The sequence below is a fragment of the Piliocolobus tephrosceles genome, chromosome 14, assembly GCF_002776525.5.
Source record: "Piliocolobus tephrosceles isolate RC106 chromosome 14, ASM277652v3, whole genome shotgun sequence".
Taxonomy (NCBI): domain Eukaryota; kingdom Metazoa; phylum Chordata; class Mammalia; order Primates; family Cercopithecidae; genus Piliocolobus; species Piliocolobus tephrosceles.
The window spans coordinates 107,102,724-107,121,203 of NC_045447.1; the positions used below are offsets into that span (position 1 = coordinate 107,102,724).

Here is an 18,480-nt window from a genome sequence, read left to right on the forward strand (position 1 = left end):
CCTCCCTGCACTTTCCTGGGCGAGCCTGCCTTTGTGAGGGCTCAGGGTCCCAGGTCTCTGGCTGGGTCTGTGTTCCGGTGTGAGTGTGCAAGGACTGAGAGATGGCACCAGCCTCTCTGAATCTCCCATGGGGAGGGTACTCTGTGGGAGGAGCCCCTGACTTAGCCCCTCAAGTCCCAGCTTGTGTGATCCTGGATGAGCCCTCAGCTGCTGTGCTGGGGTAGAACAGAAGAGCCTTGGGGACAGCCAGTGACTGATGGCATGTGACGGGTGTGTCACACAACAGCGTGGGTTGGGTGTGAGTGTGTCACTTGATGGTGTGGGGTAGCTGAGCCTTTCCGGACTGACAGCTCCCTACCAGGCTGGCAGTGAGGGTCTCCAGCGTCCTGGTGTGTGGACCCTCCTGGGCCACAGTTTGGCAGAAGCAGCATGTGACCCTCTCCTTTCTGTATCCCAGAATGCCTCCAAAGCCGTCCGACCGGAAGTGAATATTGTCGCTTCGTCAGATGAGGTGTGTGACGGGGACCGGGAGAAGGAGGAGCCCCCGTCTCCCATTGAGGCCACCCCGCCTCAATCCCTCCTGGAGAAAGTGTCCAAAAAAAAGACTCCCAAAACTGTGAAGATGCCCAAGCCGTCCAAAATCCCCAAGCCCCCAAAGTCCCCTAAGCCCCCAAGGCCCCCCAAAACGCTGAAGCTCAAAGATGGAGGCAAGAAGAAAGGGAAGAAGTCCCGGGAGTCAGCCTCGCCCACCATCCCCAACCTGGACCTGCTTGAAGCCCACACCAAGGAGGCACTGACTAAGATGGAGCCGCCCAAGAAGGGCAAGGTGGGCCCCCCTCACCCTGACTCCCCACCTCAGCACCAGAGGTGCTATAGCATCTCTTGGGGGCCAGGCCAGGCTTGGGGGATATAGCTAGGGCCCATTGTCCTTGTTCCCCTGGGGCACCTGGGAAGATGTGGGGGTCTGGGCTCTTGCTGTGGGCTCAGTTTGCCCAGAAGATGCACTTCCCTGCCTGGTCCTGACCCAGTCCTGCCGCAGCCAGGTCCAGACCCCCCAGAGTGGACAGGCTGTGCCAGCAAGCCACAGAGCAGTGGGCCTGGAGAGGGGCCCTCATTGAGGAAGGCAACACAATGTGTGTCTGCTGTGGCAGAGGTGGCACCCAAGAGGGCCTCCTGGTGGAGGAGGCATGGTGGTTTTCCAGGAAGGGATGTCTAGTTTAGGTTTCCTAGCCAGATGAGTAGTTGCCATGGGACAAAGAGGCCCTGGGGCCTCCCTGGGGCCAAGGCATTGAGGTTAAAACCTGAAGGTAGATGAGGTGTCTGTGCAGAAACAACAGGGAGAATGCCATTGGAGGGGAGGGGGTTTAGGGGTGAGGACAGGACCAGGGTTGCCCTGATAGTCTGAGCCCTTGTGGACAGTGAGAGAGATGGGCCCAGCCCTGAAGACCTACTCTGACTAGAGGATCTTAGGTCTGGGCTTCAGGGACCATAAACCCCTGAGATCAAGCACCATTGAGTGTGAGCTTCTGCCAGGAGGAGGTTGTTATCCACTTCCTGGGGGCCAGGACACTTCAGGGCCAGTATCACAGGGGTGTAGTGGGACACTTTTGTGTTCTGTTTAACAGGGCAAGCATGAATGAATGCATGAGCAAATGAGTGGATGGCTAAATGGCTGGATGGATGAATGAATGAATAGATGTACGAATGGATGGATGAATGGATGAACAGATGGATGAATGAATGAATGACTCAATGAATGACTGGATGGATGGATGGATGGTTGAATGGATTAACGAATGGATGAATAGATGAATGTATAGATGGCTACATGAATGAATTGATGGATGGGTAGATTGATGAATGAATAAATGAGTGGATGGATGGGTGAATGGGTAGATGGGTGGATGGATGGATGGATGGATGGATGGATGGATGGAAGAACAAATAAATGAATGGGTAGGTAGATGAATGGATGATGAATGAATGGGTAGATGAACAAATGGATGAATGGATGGATGGATGGATGGATGGATGGATGGATTAATGAAGGGATGGATGGATGAGTGGGTAAATGGATGAGTGCATAAGATGGATGGATAGATGAATGGATCCTTGGGTGGATAGATGAAAGAATGGACGGATGGTTGGGGGGTGGGTGGATGGATGGGTTGATGAATAAATGGATGGATGGATGGATGGATGAACAATGGATGGAATGGATGGGTAGATGGATGGATGAATAAATAGATGGATAGATGAATGAAAAATGGATGGATGGATAAATGAATGGATAGATGAATGGATGGAAAGGTGGATGAACAAACAAATGGATGGGTGGATAAATGAATGGATGGATGGGTGGATGATGAATGAATCAACAAATGGTGAGTGGATGAATGGGTGGGTGGATGGATGGGTGGATATATGGATGGATGAACAAATGGGTGGGTGGATGAATAAATTGATGAATGAATAGATGGATAGATAGAGGAATGAATGGATGGATAGATGGATGGATGAATGAATGGGTGAGCAAATACATGCATGGATAGATGAACAGATGGATGGATGGATAGGTGGGTGAATGGACCGATGGATGGATAAATGAATGGATGGGTACATGGATGAATGGCTGGATGATTGAGTGGATGGGTGGATGAATGAATGAATGAACAAATGGATGAATGGATGAGTGGATGGGTAGATGGATAAACAAATGGATGAGTGGATGGGTAGATGGATAAATAAATGGATGAGTGGATGGATGAATGGGTGGGTAGATGAATGGGATGAATGGATGGATGGAGGGATGGATGAACAAATATATGGTGCATGGATGGATGAATGAATGAACAAATGGGTGAGTGGATGGATGGGTAGATGAATGGGATGAATGAACGGATGAACAGGTGGGCAGATGAATGAACAGATGGATGAGTAGCTGGATGAACAAATGCATGGTGAATGGGTGGGTGGATGAATGAATGAATGAATGGATGGATGGATGGATGGATGGGTGGATGAATGGATGCATGGATGGGTAGACGGATGGGTGGGGTGAATGGATGCGTGGATGGGTAGATGGGTGGAGACTTGAACTGCAAGCACATGGGCCAGAGACAGGGAATCTGTGACTCAAGGGAGCCCCACCAGCCCTCTATGTCTGCCTCTGGGTCACAGCAGCCCTTTTTTCTAGGCCACAAAGAGTGTCCTGAGTGTGCCCAACAAAGACGTGGTTCACATGCAGAATGATGTGGAGAGGCTGGAAATTCGAGAGCAAACCAAGAGCAAGTCAGAGGCCAAGTGGAAATACAAGGTGAGACATGCACGTGTCAGCTCGGTGAATGTGAGTAGAATGAATCTGAGGCCCTGTGTGTGTGAAGGAACGTGCAGACATGTGTCTGCTTGTCCTGAGTAGGTAGTACCATGGGGTGTGGTTATGTGGGTCTGAGGTGTGTGTGACCGCCCGTGGACTGCCTTCCTCTGAGTTCGTTGGGATGCAAGAGGCTGGATGTGTCACCCTGTTTGGTAACAGTGTTTTCCTTCACTGTCCACACTCTGGTTTTCATTCCCACTCCCTGGGGGCCAGGCAGCCTCGAGGCACTGAGTCCATGGGCTGCAGGCCCCTGAGCACCCCACAGTGGCCTGGGTGGCCACCAGAGCTAGGGGTGACTTTCCTTAGGCGTGTTCCCAGCAGCTGCCTCTTCCCACTGACACTAGTCGGGGTCCTGACCCCCCACTTCTGTGTGGGGCTCAGAGACGGCCCTGGTCTTGCTTTTCAGAACAGCAAACCCGACTCCTTACTGAAGATGGAAGAGGAACAGAAGCTAGAGAAGTCACCTCTGGCTGGGAACAAAGACAACAAGTTCTCTTTTTCTTTCTCCAACAAGAAACTCCTCAGGTATGTGAGTGCCTGGATGGGAGGGGTGACCTTACACGTGCCCCACAGCACACACGCCATACATACTACATCACACACACTGCTTTATACCACATACACACCATGCATGCAGTCTGCATCTCACACACACACACCACACACTGCATCACACGCAACCACACATGCTGCACGTCGCGTACCCCATACACACACAGCCTTTGCCTGACACGCCTCGGGGGACCCCTCTCCCTCTGAGCTGCTGACCTCACTGACTGCAGCCCCTGTTCCTGGCACGTCTTCTTCAGACCTAGACACCAGCAGAGCCACGTCCCTGCCTCCCACCACGCTCCACCTGCAGGGTGGGTGTGAGGAAGCAGACGTGCCTGGGGGGGGTGGACTGGAAGATGCAGCCTGCAGTGGGGGATGGGCCCCGAGTCAGGGAGGAGGCTGTGGGACTCCATGAATGTTAGATGTGTGGCTCTTGTGAGCTGGTGCTGAGGACGTGCATGGGGAACAGGGTCCTGGCTCTCAGAGCCAGTGGGGAGGGCCTGGTGTGAACCCAACATGGGACCCTGAGTGCTGAGAACGTGACCCAAATGGGAGTCAGGAGGGCCTCCTGGAGATGGCCCTGAGCAGAGATTAGGGGGTATGTTTGGGTGGTGTGGTCATGCTGGATGAGCCGCGGGGTGAGGTAAGGGGTGCTGAGGGCTGTGAGCCCAGTGGCAACCTCAAGAGCCTCATGGTTCCAGTGGCAACTCTTGGGCCTGTGTGTGTTCCCAGTGCGTGGGGCATGTCACCTGCTGAGGCCCCACGCCTGGCTGGAGTCAGACAGGTTCCAGCAGGAGGGGCGGCCACTTTTCTGCAGCAGCCACTGATTAATTTGGCCGGGTTGTAGTGTCCTCATTGAAGAGATGGGAGGAGAAGGCCTCTTTCTGGGTGGTGGAAAGAGGGGGCAGTGCCCAGGTGGAGTCTTGTGAGGGCCGGGGAGCTCAGGGCAGCAGGTGAGGCCATTCAGCCAAGGGGCAGGTCTGCAGGGTCCTGTGGCTGCCCAGCTTCCTTGCCCTGGGCATGTCGCTTGCCTTGTCTGAAACTCTGCTTCTAGGTTCCTGGGAAGCTATTAGATGGCGTTCACTCTGTGATGGTGCTACGGAGTTGAGGATGGAGATGAGAAAGAGCGGTGTGACTCTAGCCTGTGGACACTTGTGTGTTCTGTGGCCCGGCCTGTAAGGCAGCGGGGCGCGCCACCCCTTCACTTAGAGCATTGGAAGCAGCCTCGCCCAGGCGCTCCATCCGGGTGTCTGCACTTCCGTTTGCTCAGAATTGGCGCTGTGTCTGTTTGAAGTTCCAGACTTTTCTGCCTCAGCCTGTTGTCCCTGCTACTATAGAGAGAGAAACCTGTCCTCAAACCCCTGGGAAGGCAAAGGCCGGAGCTGCTTGCAGGCCAAGCTCTGAAGTAGTCCTCCTTCGCGCCGGCAGGGAGACAAATTACACACTATTCTGTATCCCTGTCCCGGAGTTTATTTTTCCAACATAGCTATGGAGGAAAAAACCAGGAAAGTTGGATCCTATTCTGGTTAAAGACCAGTTCAGCATGTGCCAGGATTCCCAGGCAGGCCGGAGGCAGGGCTTCAGCTTGTCCAGTGGCCCTGGGACAGTTGGGGGTCACTGTCTTGAGCATCTAAACTGCCTGGGGAAGGGCTCTCTGTGCCTGAATGTTGTGCGGGGGGAGGCACAGCATTGTGTAGGAGGCCGTGTGTAGGGGGGTGTCCTTTCCTGTGGGCAGGTAGCTTCCCACCATGGGGACTGAGGGCCCAGCCTGGCCTCCTGTCTGCAGAGGCTTGGGCCCTCTGCCCTCCTCCCATCTTAACTGGGCCTGAGGCTTCTTTGAATGGAAATTCAAATGGTGACAACATCACCTGCCTCCTGGAGGCCATCCTGCCGTGGCTCTGGCAGGGGACCCCTTGGGAGGTCCCACCGGTCCACTGGCCTTGGGGCTGTGTGGATGCTGCTGACCTGCTCGCTTCTGCCCTAGCTCCAAGGCTCTCAGGCCTCCGACGAGCCCTGGTGTGTTCGGGGCCTTGCAGAACTTCAAGGAGGACAAGCCCAAGCCCGTGCGGGATGAGTATGAGTACGTGTCGGATGACGGCGAGCTCAAGATCGACGAGTTTCCCATCAGGAGGAAGAAAAACACCCCGAAAAGGGACTTGTCCTGTGAGTTGGGAGGGGGTGTTGGGGGAGGGGTGTGGGAGAGGCCTGTCCCTTCCCCGAGAGGTTTTCCCGGGGTGGCTGGCTCCCTGCAAGGCTGCCCGCTGGACTCCCATCTGCTGTGCTTTCAGTCTTGTTGGATAAGAAGGCTGTGCTGCCCACGCCTGTCACGAAGCCAAAGCTGGACTCGGCAGCGTACAAGGTGAGCTGCCTTCCGGGCCCGCCTTGGTCTCAGGGGCCATCTCTGGGCAGTCCCCAAGGCCGTGGTTTGAGTAACTCCAGGGTGGTCTCTGAGGGTGTTTCTGCATGAGATGGCGAACGGGCCCCTTACCCTCACCCCACTCTTTCATGTTCTGAGGTCACGTCCAACTCTAAGACACAGTGGTCATCTCTGCCTGGGCTTGCGCGGGGTGTGTCCCCACTGGGCCCCCTGCCGGGGGAGGTTATCAGGATCTAGTGTATTAACTGCTTTCCTCCAGCCTGAGGTCCCTCTGGGGCTGCAGGCCCTGCCCCCGCCTCTTCTTCCAACCATAGCAGCATCTCTTTACATGTGTTACACACTGGGGCTGTCTCATTTAAGGGTTCCTTTGAACCAGAGCTCCTCTGAGTATAGTGCACAGTGTGAAGACAGTTTGGTCCTTTGTGGTTCTGAGAGAGCTCTGGCACCCGCGTCTGACCCGTGTGTCTGTGTGTCGGCCATCCAGCCCTGTCAGCTCCAGGGGCCTCTGTCTGACCCCAGCCAGTGTTCATTAGAAGGGCAGTGGCTCTTTAAAAACATTAAAAAACTGGCTGGGTGCGGTAGCTCACGCCTGTTATCCCAGCACTTTGGGAAGCCAAGGCAGGCAGATCACGAGGTCAGGAGATCGAGACCATCCTGGCTAACACAGTGAAACCCCGTCTCTACTAAAAATACAAAAAACTAGCCGGGCGAGGTGGCGGGCGCCTGTAGTCCCAGCTACTCAGGAGGCTGAGGCAGGAGAATGGTGTGAACCTGGGAGGGGGAGCTTGCAGTGAGCCGAGATCGCACCACTGCACTCCAGCCTGGACGACAGAGCAAGACGCCATCTCAAAATAAATAATAAATAAATAAAAACGTTAAAAAACCTAGTTTAGTCCCTGAAGGGAAAAAGTATCCCCCTCCCAACTCCCAGGCCACTCCGGTGGCCAGACCCTCCTCTGCCCGAAGCCCTGTCTCTCGCAGCAGAGTGATGACTCCTCGGATGAGGGTTCGCTGCACATCGATACAGACACCAAGCCCGGCCGCAATGCCAGAGTCAAGAAGGAAAGCGGGAGCTCAGCGGCCGGCATCTTGGACCTGCTGCAGGCCAGTGAGGAGGTCGGCGCCCTGGAGTACAACCCCAGCAGGTGGGCCCCACCACCCGGCAGCACCCAAGAGCGGGGACCAGGCAGGCCCAGGGCTGGCCCTCGGCCACGATGGTGGGAGCCTGTGAGTTAGACACACAGCTGGAGCCAGTGCTGAGCCGCCCCTGGGCCTGGGCAGAAGGGCAGACCTCAGGGTACAGATGCTGGACTGGTTGGTCCCACTAGGGCTTTGCTTTCAATTAAGGGCTTATTTTTCTTTTTAATTTTTTGGGTAAATTCTCTCAGAACCACAGGTTTTCAATTTTATGTGCCGAGACTTGTTTTTTTCACGTGGAAATCTTACGGGTATTTCCACATGTACTACAGACAGGTAACCCAGGGGGCAGAGCTGTGACCCCCTCCATGGTGCCCCTGAGCCCATGCAGGGGGCTGCAGCTGCCACGGGGGAGCACAGCCCTCCCGGTCCTCGTGACAGCTGCAGATTCCCATTGCACAGATGGGGAAACCGAGGCTCTGAGGGCTTATACTTGGACATGGCCACACTGCTAGGAAGCCGCAGAGGGAGGCCCAGAATCTCCATCTGCCTGATTGCAGCACCTGAACTTGGGGGTCCTGGGGGGTTGACTAGTGCTGGGCAGTGATATCTGGGTGTGTGTGGCTGGTCCCTGGTCCAGCAATGACTTGGACTGAGGAAGATGGACGCCGTGCTTGGGTCCCGCTCGGTTCCCAGGATCTGCCTGAGACTCTGTGATTTCCAGAATCGATGGGCAACCTAGGGCCGTCCTGCTAACTGCTCCACACAGCCTCAAGCTTGTTCACTGGGCGGGTGGAGGCCGCAGGGCAGGCCTGCTTTTAGACAGATTGGGGGCTTGGTCAAGGTGGATTAAGGACTTGATTGAAGAGAGCTTTTGCTAAATCAATTGGCCATATTTTATTTCATATACTGTTTTACATGCAATATTATGTTCATGTAATATTGATCAGAAAGCCAGCTGTAAGATGCCTTTTTAATGGGAGTGAAGCATGACGGGAGGCTTCCATAGCGCCTTAGGGGACAGATTTCCTGCTTGGCACTAGGTGGTTCCTGTCCATGTTAAGCCTCTTGCTGCAGAGATGTGCTTGTGGCTGGGGGTGAAGCTTAGCTGTGAGCTCCTCCTCCCTATCGGAGGCTGTGGTGCTCCACACAGCTTGCTGGGGGATGCCTGTCTTCTGGGAAGAAGTATGCAGTAGCCGACACCTCAGTGACTGGCCTTAGGGGTGGCCCCTAAACACTCTAGGCCCCTCCCGAGGTCCATGGAGAGGCCTGGGGGCTATGGGGGTTGGGGGGTGTCTGATGCCACCCAAGATGAGGGCAGACAGGGCCAAGAGCCCGGGGGCCACCAGGTGCTTTGTCATGGGCACCTGGGGCTTGCAGGGGTCATGGAGATGGGGACAGCGGTGGGGAGGGTTTTGTGCTGGAGTCTGTGAGGAGGCGCTGTGTCCTGGGCTCCTGGCTGTGAATCTGAGCCGGGGAGTGGGGCAGCCCCTCCGTGGACACACTGACCACAAAAGACCCAGAGCTTCCCCGCCCCGCACGACTAGCCCGCGCCTAGGGGTGGTGTGCATGTGCACGTGTGCCTGCCAGGGGCCACTGAGGCCACCAGCCCCCCTCAGCCCGCTGCAGGCAGTTCCTCTCCCAAAGTCTCCCATTTGGAGCGTAGGTCAGTTTTTGATGGTCCATTTGCTCTGTTTTAAGTATCGGCTGCTTGGAAAAAACTGCTGAAGAAAATGGAGGAAAATATGTTAATTTATCGTGGATGGTTTGCTCAGTGTTTACTGCTGGGGGAAAAGGAGAGGATTTGAGTATGATAATTGGTGGATTAAAAGTATTATTTTCCATGCTGACTAGTTAGACGTTACTCATTGATTCACCAGCAACCCTGCGGGACCCGGGCATGCAGCCCTCACCCTCTTGGGTTGCCCAGATGGCATGGCATGCACCCTCATAGTGGGTGTCCCTGGCCACCCCCCGTTCCCCTGTGGCTGGGTGCAGGCCCCCACCCTCCACTCTGTCTAGGCCTTGCAGGCCAGTTGAGGTGTCGGGGCAGGGCCTGCCAGAGGCTACAGGGCAAGCTGCGTGCTCTGGCTGGCTCCTGAGCTGGGGCTGGGAGAGCCTGTTCCTGCGGAGATACCAGTGAGGGCAGGAGTGACCGCGCTCTCTTAGGCAGGCCTTCAGCACTTCAGCTTGTGTGGCAGGGGCAGTGTGGTCCTGGCACTGTGGGGGCGGCTCCCGGCAGTGCCTTCTGAGGAGCGCTCGAGGCTGACCATACTTGATTTCCGCATTGTTGTGCCTTTCAAACCTTAGTCCTGTTCAGTTCCTGTGAAACCCGAAATGCAGCACAGCCCAGTGTGTCTCAGACGGGGCCTGGGAGGTGGCGTTGGTGAAGGCTGCAGCAAGGGCGTCTCCCCCGGCACTGGGCATCCCCCTGAGTCTGCTGGACCCTCCCAGAGCAGTGAGTTCGGGCCTCAGCGCTGTCCAGCATGGGCAGCTTTTGTCCACGTTGCCTCACCAGCCCTAGGACTCCCTCTGTCTGGGCTCCCCGTGGCAGCTTCCTCTCCCTGTCCCGCTGCAGCAGAGCCTCAGTCTGGGGGAGCCCTCTTGCTTCTGAACTGGGACTTGTCCTGTGGGGCCACTGCCCCGGGTGCCTCAGTCTCTGTGTCTGGTAACAGAGGTGGGCACGGGCATGCGGAGCTGAGTGGCCCACCTGCCACTGCGTTGGCTTCTTCTTTCCTGTCTCACATGTGTGCTATCTCTGGCAAGGAGTTCCGGGTATACAAGCCCCCATACAGTCCCTGGGTGTGCTCACAGCCACAGGCTTGCCAGCCCCTCTCATTTGAATGGCTTTACTGAAAGTGCCTCCAGTGCTTCTGGGAAGTGGTGGAGAGGGCATGGGCAGCGCTAGAGACAGTGATGCTGATGCAGGAGTCCTGGAGGGGCAGGTCCAGGGAGCAGAGGGAGAGGATGGTAGGCACCCCGTGTGCCTCAAATATGGGCCCAGGAGTGGCTAGATGCAGTGACAGGTGTGGCTGGGCCTCCCCTGTAAGGTGGGGTGGGCTGGGTGCCAGGTTTGGGCCACAGGGAAGTGGGCAGGGGTGAGGACTAGAAAGGGATGTTGCAGGGTGTACCTGCTGGGCTGGACTACGTCAGTGGTGGGGAAGTCTGGGGCACCTGTCCTGGCTACACACAGCATCTGGAGCCCAGGGCAGGCCCCTGTTTCAGAGTTTCTGGGTGGGGCCTGGGCCTCGACATGTGTAAAGCTGCCCAGGTGGTTCTGGTGCACCGACAGGCGAGAGTCCTGGCTGCAGGGAGTTGTGGGCTGGGGTGGGGCAAGGCCCCATGAAGAGGCCAGGGCTGGATCACATGAGAGGGCCTGGCAGGGAGGTCCCCAAGGAGCCCAGGACTTGGCCCTGGGGATCTTTGCTGTCCAGCAGCACCATGCCCCTGGTTCTGTGGGGTGACAGTGGTCACCCCATCTCACCACTCTATGAACCTGGACAGGCTGATCGCAGACCGGGTGTCTCAGAAGCTTCTGGAAGGTGGGGAGCCAGTGTAGACAGGAGGAGGTGTGTGCACAGGCATGGGGCAGAGGATGAGGATGCGAAGGAGAGACAGGCGGGGCACTGTGGGAGGGGCCACCCGAAGCTGAGGGCAGCGGGGTTTGGGGCAGGGCAAAGGGAAAGTCTGGGAGTCTGGAGTCTGCCAGAGGCGGGTGAACTTGGGCTGAGCTGAGGTGCAGCTATGCCTGTTCAGGTGTAGATGCAGCTGCAGGTCTGTGTGCAGGTGGGTGCAGGGTGGAGGTAGGTGCAGGTGTAGATGCGGGTGGGGGTGCAGGCTGGGGGGAGGTGCAGGTGGGGGTGCAGGGTAGGGGTGGTAGGGAGGGGGGTGGTGGAGGGGGACATGTGGGTGCGGGTGTGGGGGTAGGTACAGGTGAGATGCAGGTGTGGGGGTGGAGATAGGCACAGGTGTGGATGTAGGTGTAGTGGGGGTAGGTACAGGTGTAGATGCAGGTGTGGGTATAGGTGTAGGTACAGGTGTGGATGCATGTACTGGTGTAGGTGTAGGCACAGGTGTAGATGCAGGTGCAGGTGTGAGGGTAGGTAGAGGTGTAGATGCAGGTGCGGGTGCGCGTATGGGTGTGGAGAGGAGTTGCAGGTCACTGGGGAGAACATGTGCCATGGGAGGCAGTGGGCTGCACTGCCCCATCTCAGGGTGACATGTGGGAGGGTTCTCTACAGAATGGGGTAAGGAGTCCTCAGCGCTAGTTCTGCAGTGGGAGAGAGGCACAGCGTGGACCGAGGGGGTACACGGAGTGGCTGGGGTGCAGGAGGGAGGTCACTGAGTCGGCCTGCTGGCTTTAAGGTGGGAGAGACCAGTGTGTGACCATGTGAGGGTCTGGACCCTCCTTCCCATCTGCTGTCTTCCCAAGTCTCCTCTCCATGCCCAGCTCTCTCCCCAGGCTTCCAGCCTTCTCTGTGGTGTATGGGTGGATGAACAGAGCTGGATGGGGGCAGTGGCTGGCCTCTTCCAAGGGAGAAGTCATCAGCTCACTGCCACCCTCTACTCCGTGCCCTCTGCCTGCCACCTGGGCCAGGAGTTTGTGCAGGAGTTTTTGCAGGCCATAGACTGTTGTCTAAGTGCCTGGGCTGCAGGCCAAGAGCGCTGGGCTGAGTGTCTGTCTCTCTGTGCCCGTAGCCAGCCCCCGGCCTCCCCCAGCACGCAGGAAGCCATTCAGGGAATGCTGTCCATGGCCAACCTGCAGGCCTCCGACTCCTGCCTGCAGACCACGTGGGGCGCCGGCCAGGCCAAGGGGAGCTCACTGGCCGCCCATGGTGCCCGGAAGAATGGGGGTGGCAGTGGCAAGAGTGCAGGCAAACGACTGCTGAAGAGGGCTGCCAAGAACAGTGTGGACCTGGATGACTACGAGGAAGAGCAGGACCACCTGGATGCCTGCTTCAAGGACTCAGACTACGGTGAGTGTCACTCCTGCATGGGGCAGGGCCCACGCTCAGCTCTAGAAGGCCTGGCTGAGAACGGAGACAGTAGCATAAACATGCAGCTCTCCAAGTTACAGCGGGCCTCAGCTCAGCAAAACCCGCAGCCTCTAACTGCTGTCCTGGGAGACCCTCCTGTGAGCGAGACTGGCCCTGGCCCACATCTGGTGGACAGACGTGGGCTTCGTGGTGGGGCCTACTCTCCTCTGACAAACAGAATGACAGCACGGTGAACTCCTGTTTTCTGGGCTCGGGGGGGGGTGTGTGGTGCCGGGCGCCATCTTGCCTCCTCCTGAGCCTTGGGTCCTGGGCGTTCTTCAACAGGCCTTGCAAGTTGAAGGACCACAACCTGCAGTGAGTGCAGGGTGGCACTTGGCTTGTGAGGGTCACAGAGTCACCGCGTCACCGTGTTGGGGCAGCTCCCCACCAGCCACAGGGCGTGCCCTACAGGGTCCCCTCCACCAAGACCTGTCGGGCAGGGCGGGGCTGTCAGAGCCCACCCTCCATGGACGTTAGACGCTTTCCCTTTTCATAGCATCAGAGACTTTTCACCAAACGACGTTTCCTGGAGCCTCAAAGTGTTCCTCTTGCAGGAGCGGAGATGCCCTAGTCTGATTGTGGGGCCCCATCCTTCCCTGGTCTCTCAGTCTCTGCTGCAGCTTCCTCCAGGTGGGGCCTCTGGGGATCTCAAGCTCCATGAACAGATGTACGGAGGGCAGCCCTTAGAGGCGAGGGGCTTGCAGGCACCGGGGCTAGGCTGGGCAGATGAGGCTGGTCAGGTAAATGCAGATGCCCTCTTGTCTGGGCGAGTCCCTCCCCTCTGGATAATCTCTGGGGCACCTGTGCCCATGCCTGGGGTGTCCTCACACCCATGGGCAGTTTCCATCACAGCCGACAGTGACACAGTGTGGCAGGCCTTAGCATAGGCCCTGGGGTCGCTGGTGAGGAAGGTCTGCAGCCACCTGTACTCCCCCGCCCCCCTCTGTGGCCCCATCCTGCACTCAGCGGGCCCCGCCTTCCCTCTGCCTCCCTGTAGTTTACCCCTCACTGGAGTCAGACGAAGACAACCCCATCTTCAAGTCCCGGTCGAAGAAAAGGAAAGGCTCAGATGATGCTCCCTACAGCCCAACAGGTAGTGCTGGGACAGGGGTGGGGGGTCCACCCGACACCCAGTGTGGAAGCTGTGACTTTGTCTGTGGTCCCTCCAGCCCCTGAGAATGTGAGCTCAGCTCTGCACCTGTCCTGTCCCACTGGGGATGGTCGGCCACTTGCAGGAGTGCTGTGGGCCTCACTTCTGCTTTGCTTCTGGGGGCCTGGGAGCCCAGATGTGCTCTACACAGCCCCCACTCAAAAGCCCTCACTCCTCTGGCCGGCTCCTCTCTGGTTTCTTCCTCAATGGGAAGCTCTGTGAGGGTCACCTTTGTACCGGGGGCACCCCCTTGATGGTGGCTGAGGGACACCTGCTGGGGCACCAGTGGGGTGAGGCCTTGTCCTCCTTCCACGTTACCCTCACCCGCCTGCCCAGCCTCTCTGATGTTGCTGGGCCTCCTGCGCTCTGCCCCATGCAGACCCCACCGTGGTATCTTCCTCCTGGGGTGGGGCAGCTGACCCTGCCCTATTGTGAGGTGGCTTTGCAGCCAGGAAGCCTGGTGCTCAGGCCTACCTGGCCAGGGGGAAAGGCTGTGGTGGGGGCAGGGTAGCCCCAAACCAGGAGGGGTGGACAGGCCGCGGCCTACCACTTGAGGGGGCTGGCCCTTTTCTTCCACAGCAAGGGTCGGCCCATCAGTACCAAGACAGGACAGGCCTGTGCGTGAGGGGACACGGGTGGCTTCCATCGAGACCGGGCTGGCGGCCGCTGCAGCTAAGCTGTCCCAGCAGGTGAGGAGCGGCGAGGGAGAGGGACACATGGCAGCCAGGTCCCTGCTACCCCACCTGGGCTCAGGTTCCCCAAGACACCTGTTTCTTCACCCCATGCCATGCACAGACCCCCTGAGCCAGGGCCAGTCACAGGCTTGACGACATTTGGTTAGAGAGCGCCCTATTCCTCCAGGCCCTAAATTCCCCGTGTGGGGTCGGGGGGAGCTAGGAATTGACGGCTGGGACCCTGACGCTGGACGGCGCCATCCGTGCCGAGGCTGGACTGCTCTCTGGTGCAACAGCAGCGTGGAGGGAGCGCCCCTTTCCCTCCCCCATCACACGAGTATTTTTGAATTGTCCTCAGTTGGGAAATGAGGCGTTCTGTCTCTACATGCTCCTAAAAATTCATCGCCCACCTTCAGCTCGTCCCAGCTCAGAAATGGAGGGTCCTAGAGCCTCACCTACCCTCCGGACCAGGCCCGACGTCATCTGGGTGCCCAAGGAAGTTATTAGGGTCAAAGTCATATTCTTCCAAAACTGGGAGATGTATATGGCCGCTGCGTGGGGTGATGGGGTAGGAGTGCCTTCCTGCAGGCTCAACTGCTAGGTTAACTCACACTGACGGGGAGGCCAGGCAACTACTGTGGTGCTGGCACCCTGTCCCCTTGCGTCCTGTGCCTCCGGTCTGCCCAGCCCTGCTGTGCTTAAGGGCCCCTGGCAAGGCCATGCTGGGAGCTCCCTGCTCTGTTGGCCCAAGTGGGCCGTGCGTCTGAATCTGCCCTGCATGTTTTGTTCAAAGGAGGAGCAGAAAAGCAGGAAAAAAAAGAGTGCCAAGAGGAAGCTGACTCCTAACACCACCTCCCCTTCCACCTCCACCTCCATCTCTGCTGGCACCACCTCCACTTCCACCACGCCGGCCTCCACCACCCCTGCCTCCACCACCCCGGCCTCCACCAGCACAGCCAGCAGCCAGGCCTCGCAGGAGGGCAGCTCGCCAGAGCCCCCGCCTGAGTCTCATAGCAGCAGCCTGGCCGACCATGAGTACACGGCCGCTGGCGCCTTCCCCGGGGCCCAGGCGGGCCGCGCCTCCCAGCCCATGGCCCCCGGGGTCTTTCTCACCCAGAGGCGGCCCTCCGCGTCGTCTCCAAACAACAACACCGCTGCCAAAGGTACCGTCCTGCTGGAGGGAGCCTGCAGCCCGCTGCCCTGCCTGCCCCCATGGGCAGTCCCAGATGTGGTAGAGGGCAGCACATCGGGAGGGGCTCCTGTGCCTCAGGTGGCAGCGTGCTGCGGTCCAAGTTAGTTGCGTCTCCGTGTGAGCGTGTCCTACGGCACAGGACATGTGTGCTTTCATCCTTCTGCTCAGGGGGCGTGCTCAGCCCCTGATCTGCCTGCACCCCTGCACCCCAGCCGTGGGGCTGGCCAGCTGTGGAGACTGAGTGACGCAGCACGGGGTGCTAGCAGTGGCTCCTGGCCTTGTTCCTGGGGGTGGTGCCCAGGCATCCTCACGTCCTTCTCGTAATGCCATCCCCAAGTCCATGCTCATCCTACCTGCCAGGGCCCCTTGAGGACATGGCCTCTGAGGTGGAGGCTTTGCCAGTGATCCCGGACTCCTGAGGGGTGCTGAGCTCAGAGCTGGGGCCTCATAGGCCCATTTTACAGATGCGGGACTGCAGGCTGCCCCTTGGTGTTAGCGGGACCCTCCCCCGCACTGGCGTGCCACGCTCCTTGCCATCTAGCTCACCTTCCTTTTTTGTGTCCCCTCCCCGACTCCCCTAGGAAAACGTACAAAAAAGGGCATGGCGACCGCCAAGCAGAGGCTTGGGAAAATTCTGAAAATTCATCGGAACGGGAAACTGCTCCTTTAAGGTTTGGAAAGCCAGGATCCTTCTGCTCCGCTCAGGACCCCCGGAGCCCCGCGAAAACAGCTGCCTCCCAGGAGGGTGCCGAGCTGCCTCACCAGGGAGGGCCTTGCCTCTTCCCGGCTGCCATCACCCCAGTGAGCGTCTGTCCCTTCAGCCGGCAGAGCAAGCCCAGTGCGGCCCCTCGATTTGAAAATGGACGTCTTTTCTCAAGTTGCTAAGAGTGACCTGTCCCAGAAAAGCAGCCCTCAGGTTTGAGGACCGTTCGTTCCACTTTAAGGACAGCCTCCAGGCTCCCCTGAGCGTGCGTGTGATGGCAGGGCCTCTGCAGCTCTGCTGAGAGCATGAGTCCTTCGAGGAAGGCAGAGTGAGCCAGTGCTCACCAGCCCCAGAGTCGGAGCTGGCCACAGGCTGGCAGCCTCCTGGGGCTTAAAAAAAAGGCAAAGAACACAGAAAGAGGAGGAGCAAGTGGGATGTTTCTGTCCCCCCTTCTCTTCCTGAGTGATTCTCAGCCAAGTCCAGGCAGTGCTCGGTGGGCGAGGAAGGGTCTGCCCCGAGCTCCCTGGTTGGCAGGTGGCAGCAGGATGGTGGGTGTCCAGCCTGAATGCCCAGGAGCATTTCTCGGGGGCAGCTAAGACTGAAAGCTGGGTTGGTGTGTTAGCAGGCAGGGGAGCCATTGTGGGGTCCCCAGGAAAGGGCAAGGGCTCAGCCATATCTTGGGGTCTGGGAGACCCAGGCTAAGCCATGTGGCAGGGACCATCTTGCCCTGCCGGCCACACTCTGGAGAAGCACTTCTCAGCCAGGGCAGCCCTGCCCTGGGACTGGCGGGGCAGGGGCAGCGGCCAGGCGGCCCGAGGACTTACGGTCGGCACTGCTCTGTTCTCCCGTGTCAGCGTGTGGTGTCGCCTGCATGGGTCGCACCTGGATGGTGTGTCCGCCATTGACACGGAGGGGCTGGATTTGTTTCTCAGGCAATCCTGTATTTTCATTTTAGATGTATTTCCTGAAGCATATTTTTCATAGAATGTAGCGTGTAAATAGCTTTTTAAATAACTTCTTTTTTATAAGAGTAAAAGTATCTTTAGGAATTTCTTTCTATAGAGTTCTTCATTAACATTTATACGAGTTTTTTGCTGAGTCAGATGGACAGTTGGGTTCTGATGCTTTTTCCTTCTCCTTTCCTTTTATTATTATTATTATTTTTTTCTTTTAAGAACTAAGGTATTGCCTGAAAAACAAGTGATGTCTGTGCAGCCTTACACTCTGTCTTTACAGAAGCAAATAGTACACAAAAGATCTATTTCAGACACATTTTGAAGATGAATCTTCAACTTTAATACCAGCTCTTTGTTTTCCTTCTTGTATGATGAGGGGATTGGGGGATACAGTTATTTTACTAGCACCTTGTGAAGTGTTTCCGTGTTTTGTGATGCTGTAATTTATTAATGTTTGTAGCTTTTTATATTTGTACATTTCTTATGAGCTTTGTTTATATACCCATTACCTGGATGTTTTGTCCACGGGGAGAGGCAGCTTGGTGGAGGCCTTATTCACTCCCACTTGTCCTGTTTGGAGGGACGCAGTCCCCAGGGCCCGAGGCTGGGAGAGGGGGAGTCTCGCGGGGCCCCAGGCTTATTCAGAACCGGTGTTTTTAAAGTTTCCTTTACCCTGCCCTTGTTGAACATTTATATAATCTAACCTGGACATCAGGCTGTTCTCTCTCTCTTTTATTTTTAATTTTATTATTATTATTTTGGCAACATGTACATTTCTAACAAAGTTTATCGTGGCTATTAAAGTGTTTTATTTCCCAATTCATATTACTCTTGTATCGAGTCCATGAGGTCTAAGGCAACTTAGATCAAAGTTTTAAAAAAGTAAAAATATTTCAGGTTTTGTACAGAACCATGTCTGTGTCATTTCTGCCTTGACTGTAGTTGTTCACCCTGGCAGCGAGGGTGGCAAGGGCGGTGGGGGGCTCCGGCCACCTGTGTCGCTCATGGAAAGCCTCAGGTTGCCCCGCTTGAGGGGCACACACAGCACCCCAAGCTGGCCGGCAGGAGTGGACAGAAGAGCCCCTCGGGGGCTGCAGTGGGGGCAGCAGCCTTTGAGACTCTGGCTTTGCCAGTCGCAGCCCTGAGGATGTCCTCGGGAAGCCTCTAGAACCTTCTTTTGGACTCATGGGTATGGGGTTTGGCTGGGTCCAGCAGGCACACACATGTGCACCCCGGCACGGATGCACGCCCGGAAGCATTCAGTCCCTTGCCGGGTTCCAGCCTAAGTCTGATGTGATTACCGCGAACTACCAGGAGCAGCCCCTTG

At 57.1% G+C, this 18,480-nt stretch overlaps 1 protein-coding gene across 1 annotated transcript in view; it reads left to right on the forward strand.

The window, feature by feature from the left end:
- The window catches only part of PHF2 (PHD finger protein 2), a 47,515-nt gene extending 29,452 nt beyond the window's left edge, over positions 1–18,063 (forward strand). Inside the window, exons 11-21 of the mRNA XM_023187779.1 lie at positions 458–826; positions 3,197–3,316; positions 3,783–3,901; positions 5,913–6,091; positions 6,217–6,287; positions 7,287–7,450; positions 12,141–12,418; positions 13,476–13,571; positions 14,208–14,317; positions 15,096–15,465; positions 16,076–18,063. Coding sequence (XP_023043547.1) covers positions 458–826; positions 3,197–3,316; positions 3,783–3,901; positions 5,913–6,091; positions 6,217–6,287; positions 7,287–7,450; positions 12,141–12,418; positions 13,476–13,571; positions 14,208–14,317; positions 15,096–15,465; positions 16,076–16,164 — 1,965 coding nt within the window. The 3' untranslated portion in view covers positions 16,165–18,063. The remainder of the gene's footprint in view (positions 1–457; positions 827–3,196; positions 3,317–3,782; positions 3,902–5,912; positions 6,092–6,216; positions 6,288–7,286; positions 7,451–12,140; positions 12,419–13,475; positions 13,572–14,207; positions 14,318–15,095; positions 15,466–16,075) is intronic.
- Positions 18,064–18,480: the final 417 nt, after the last annotated feature.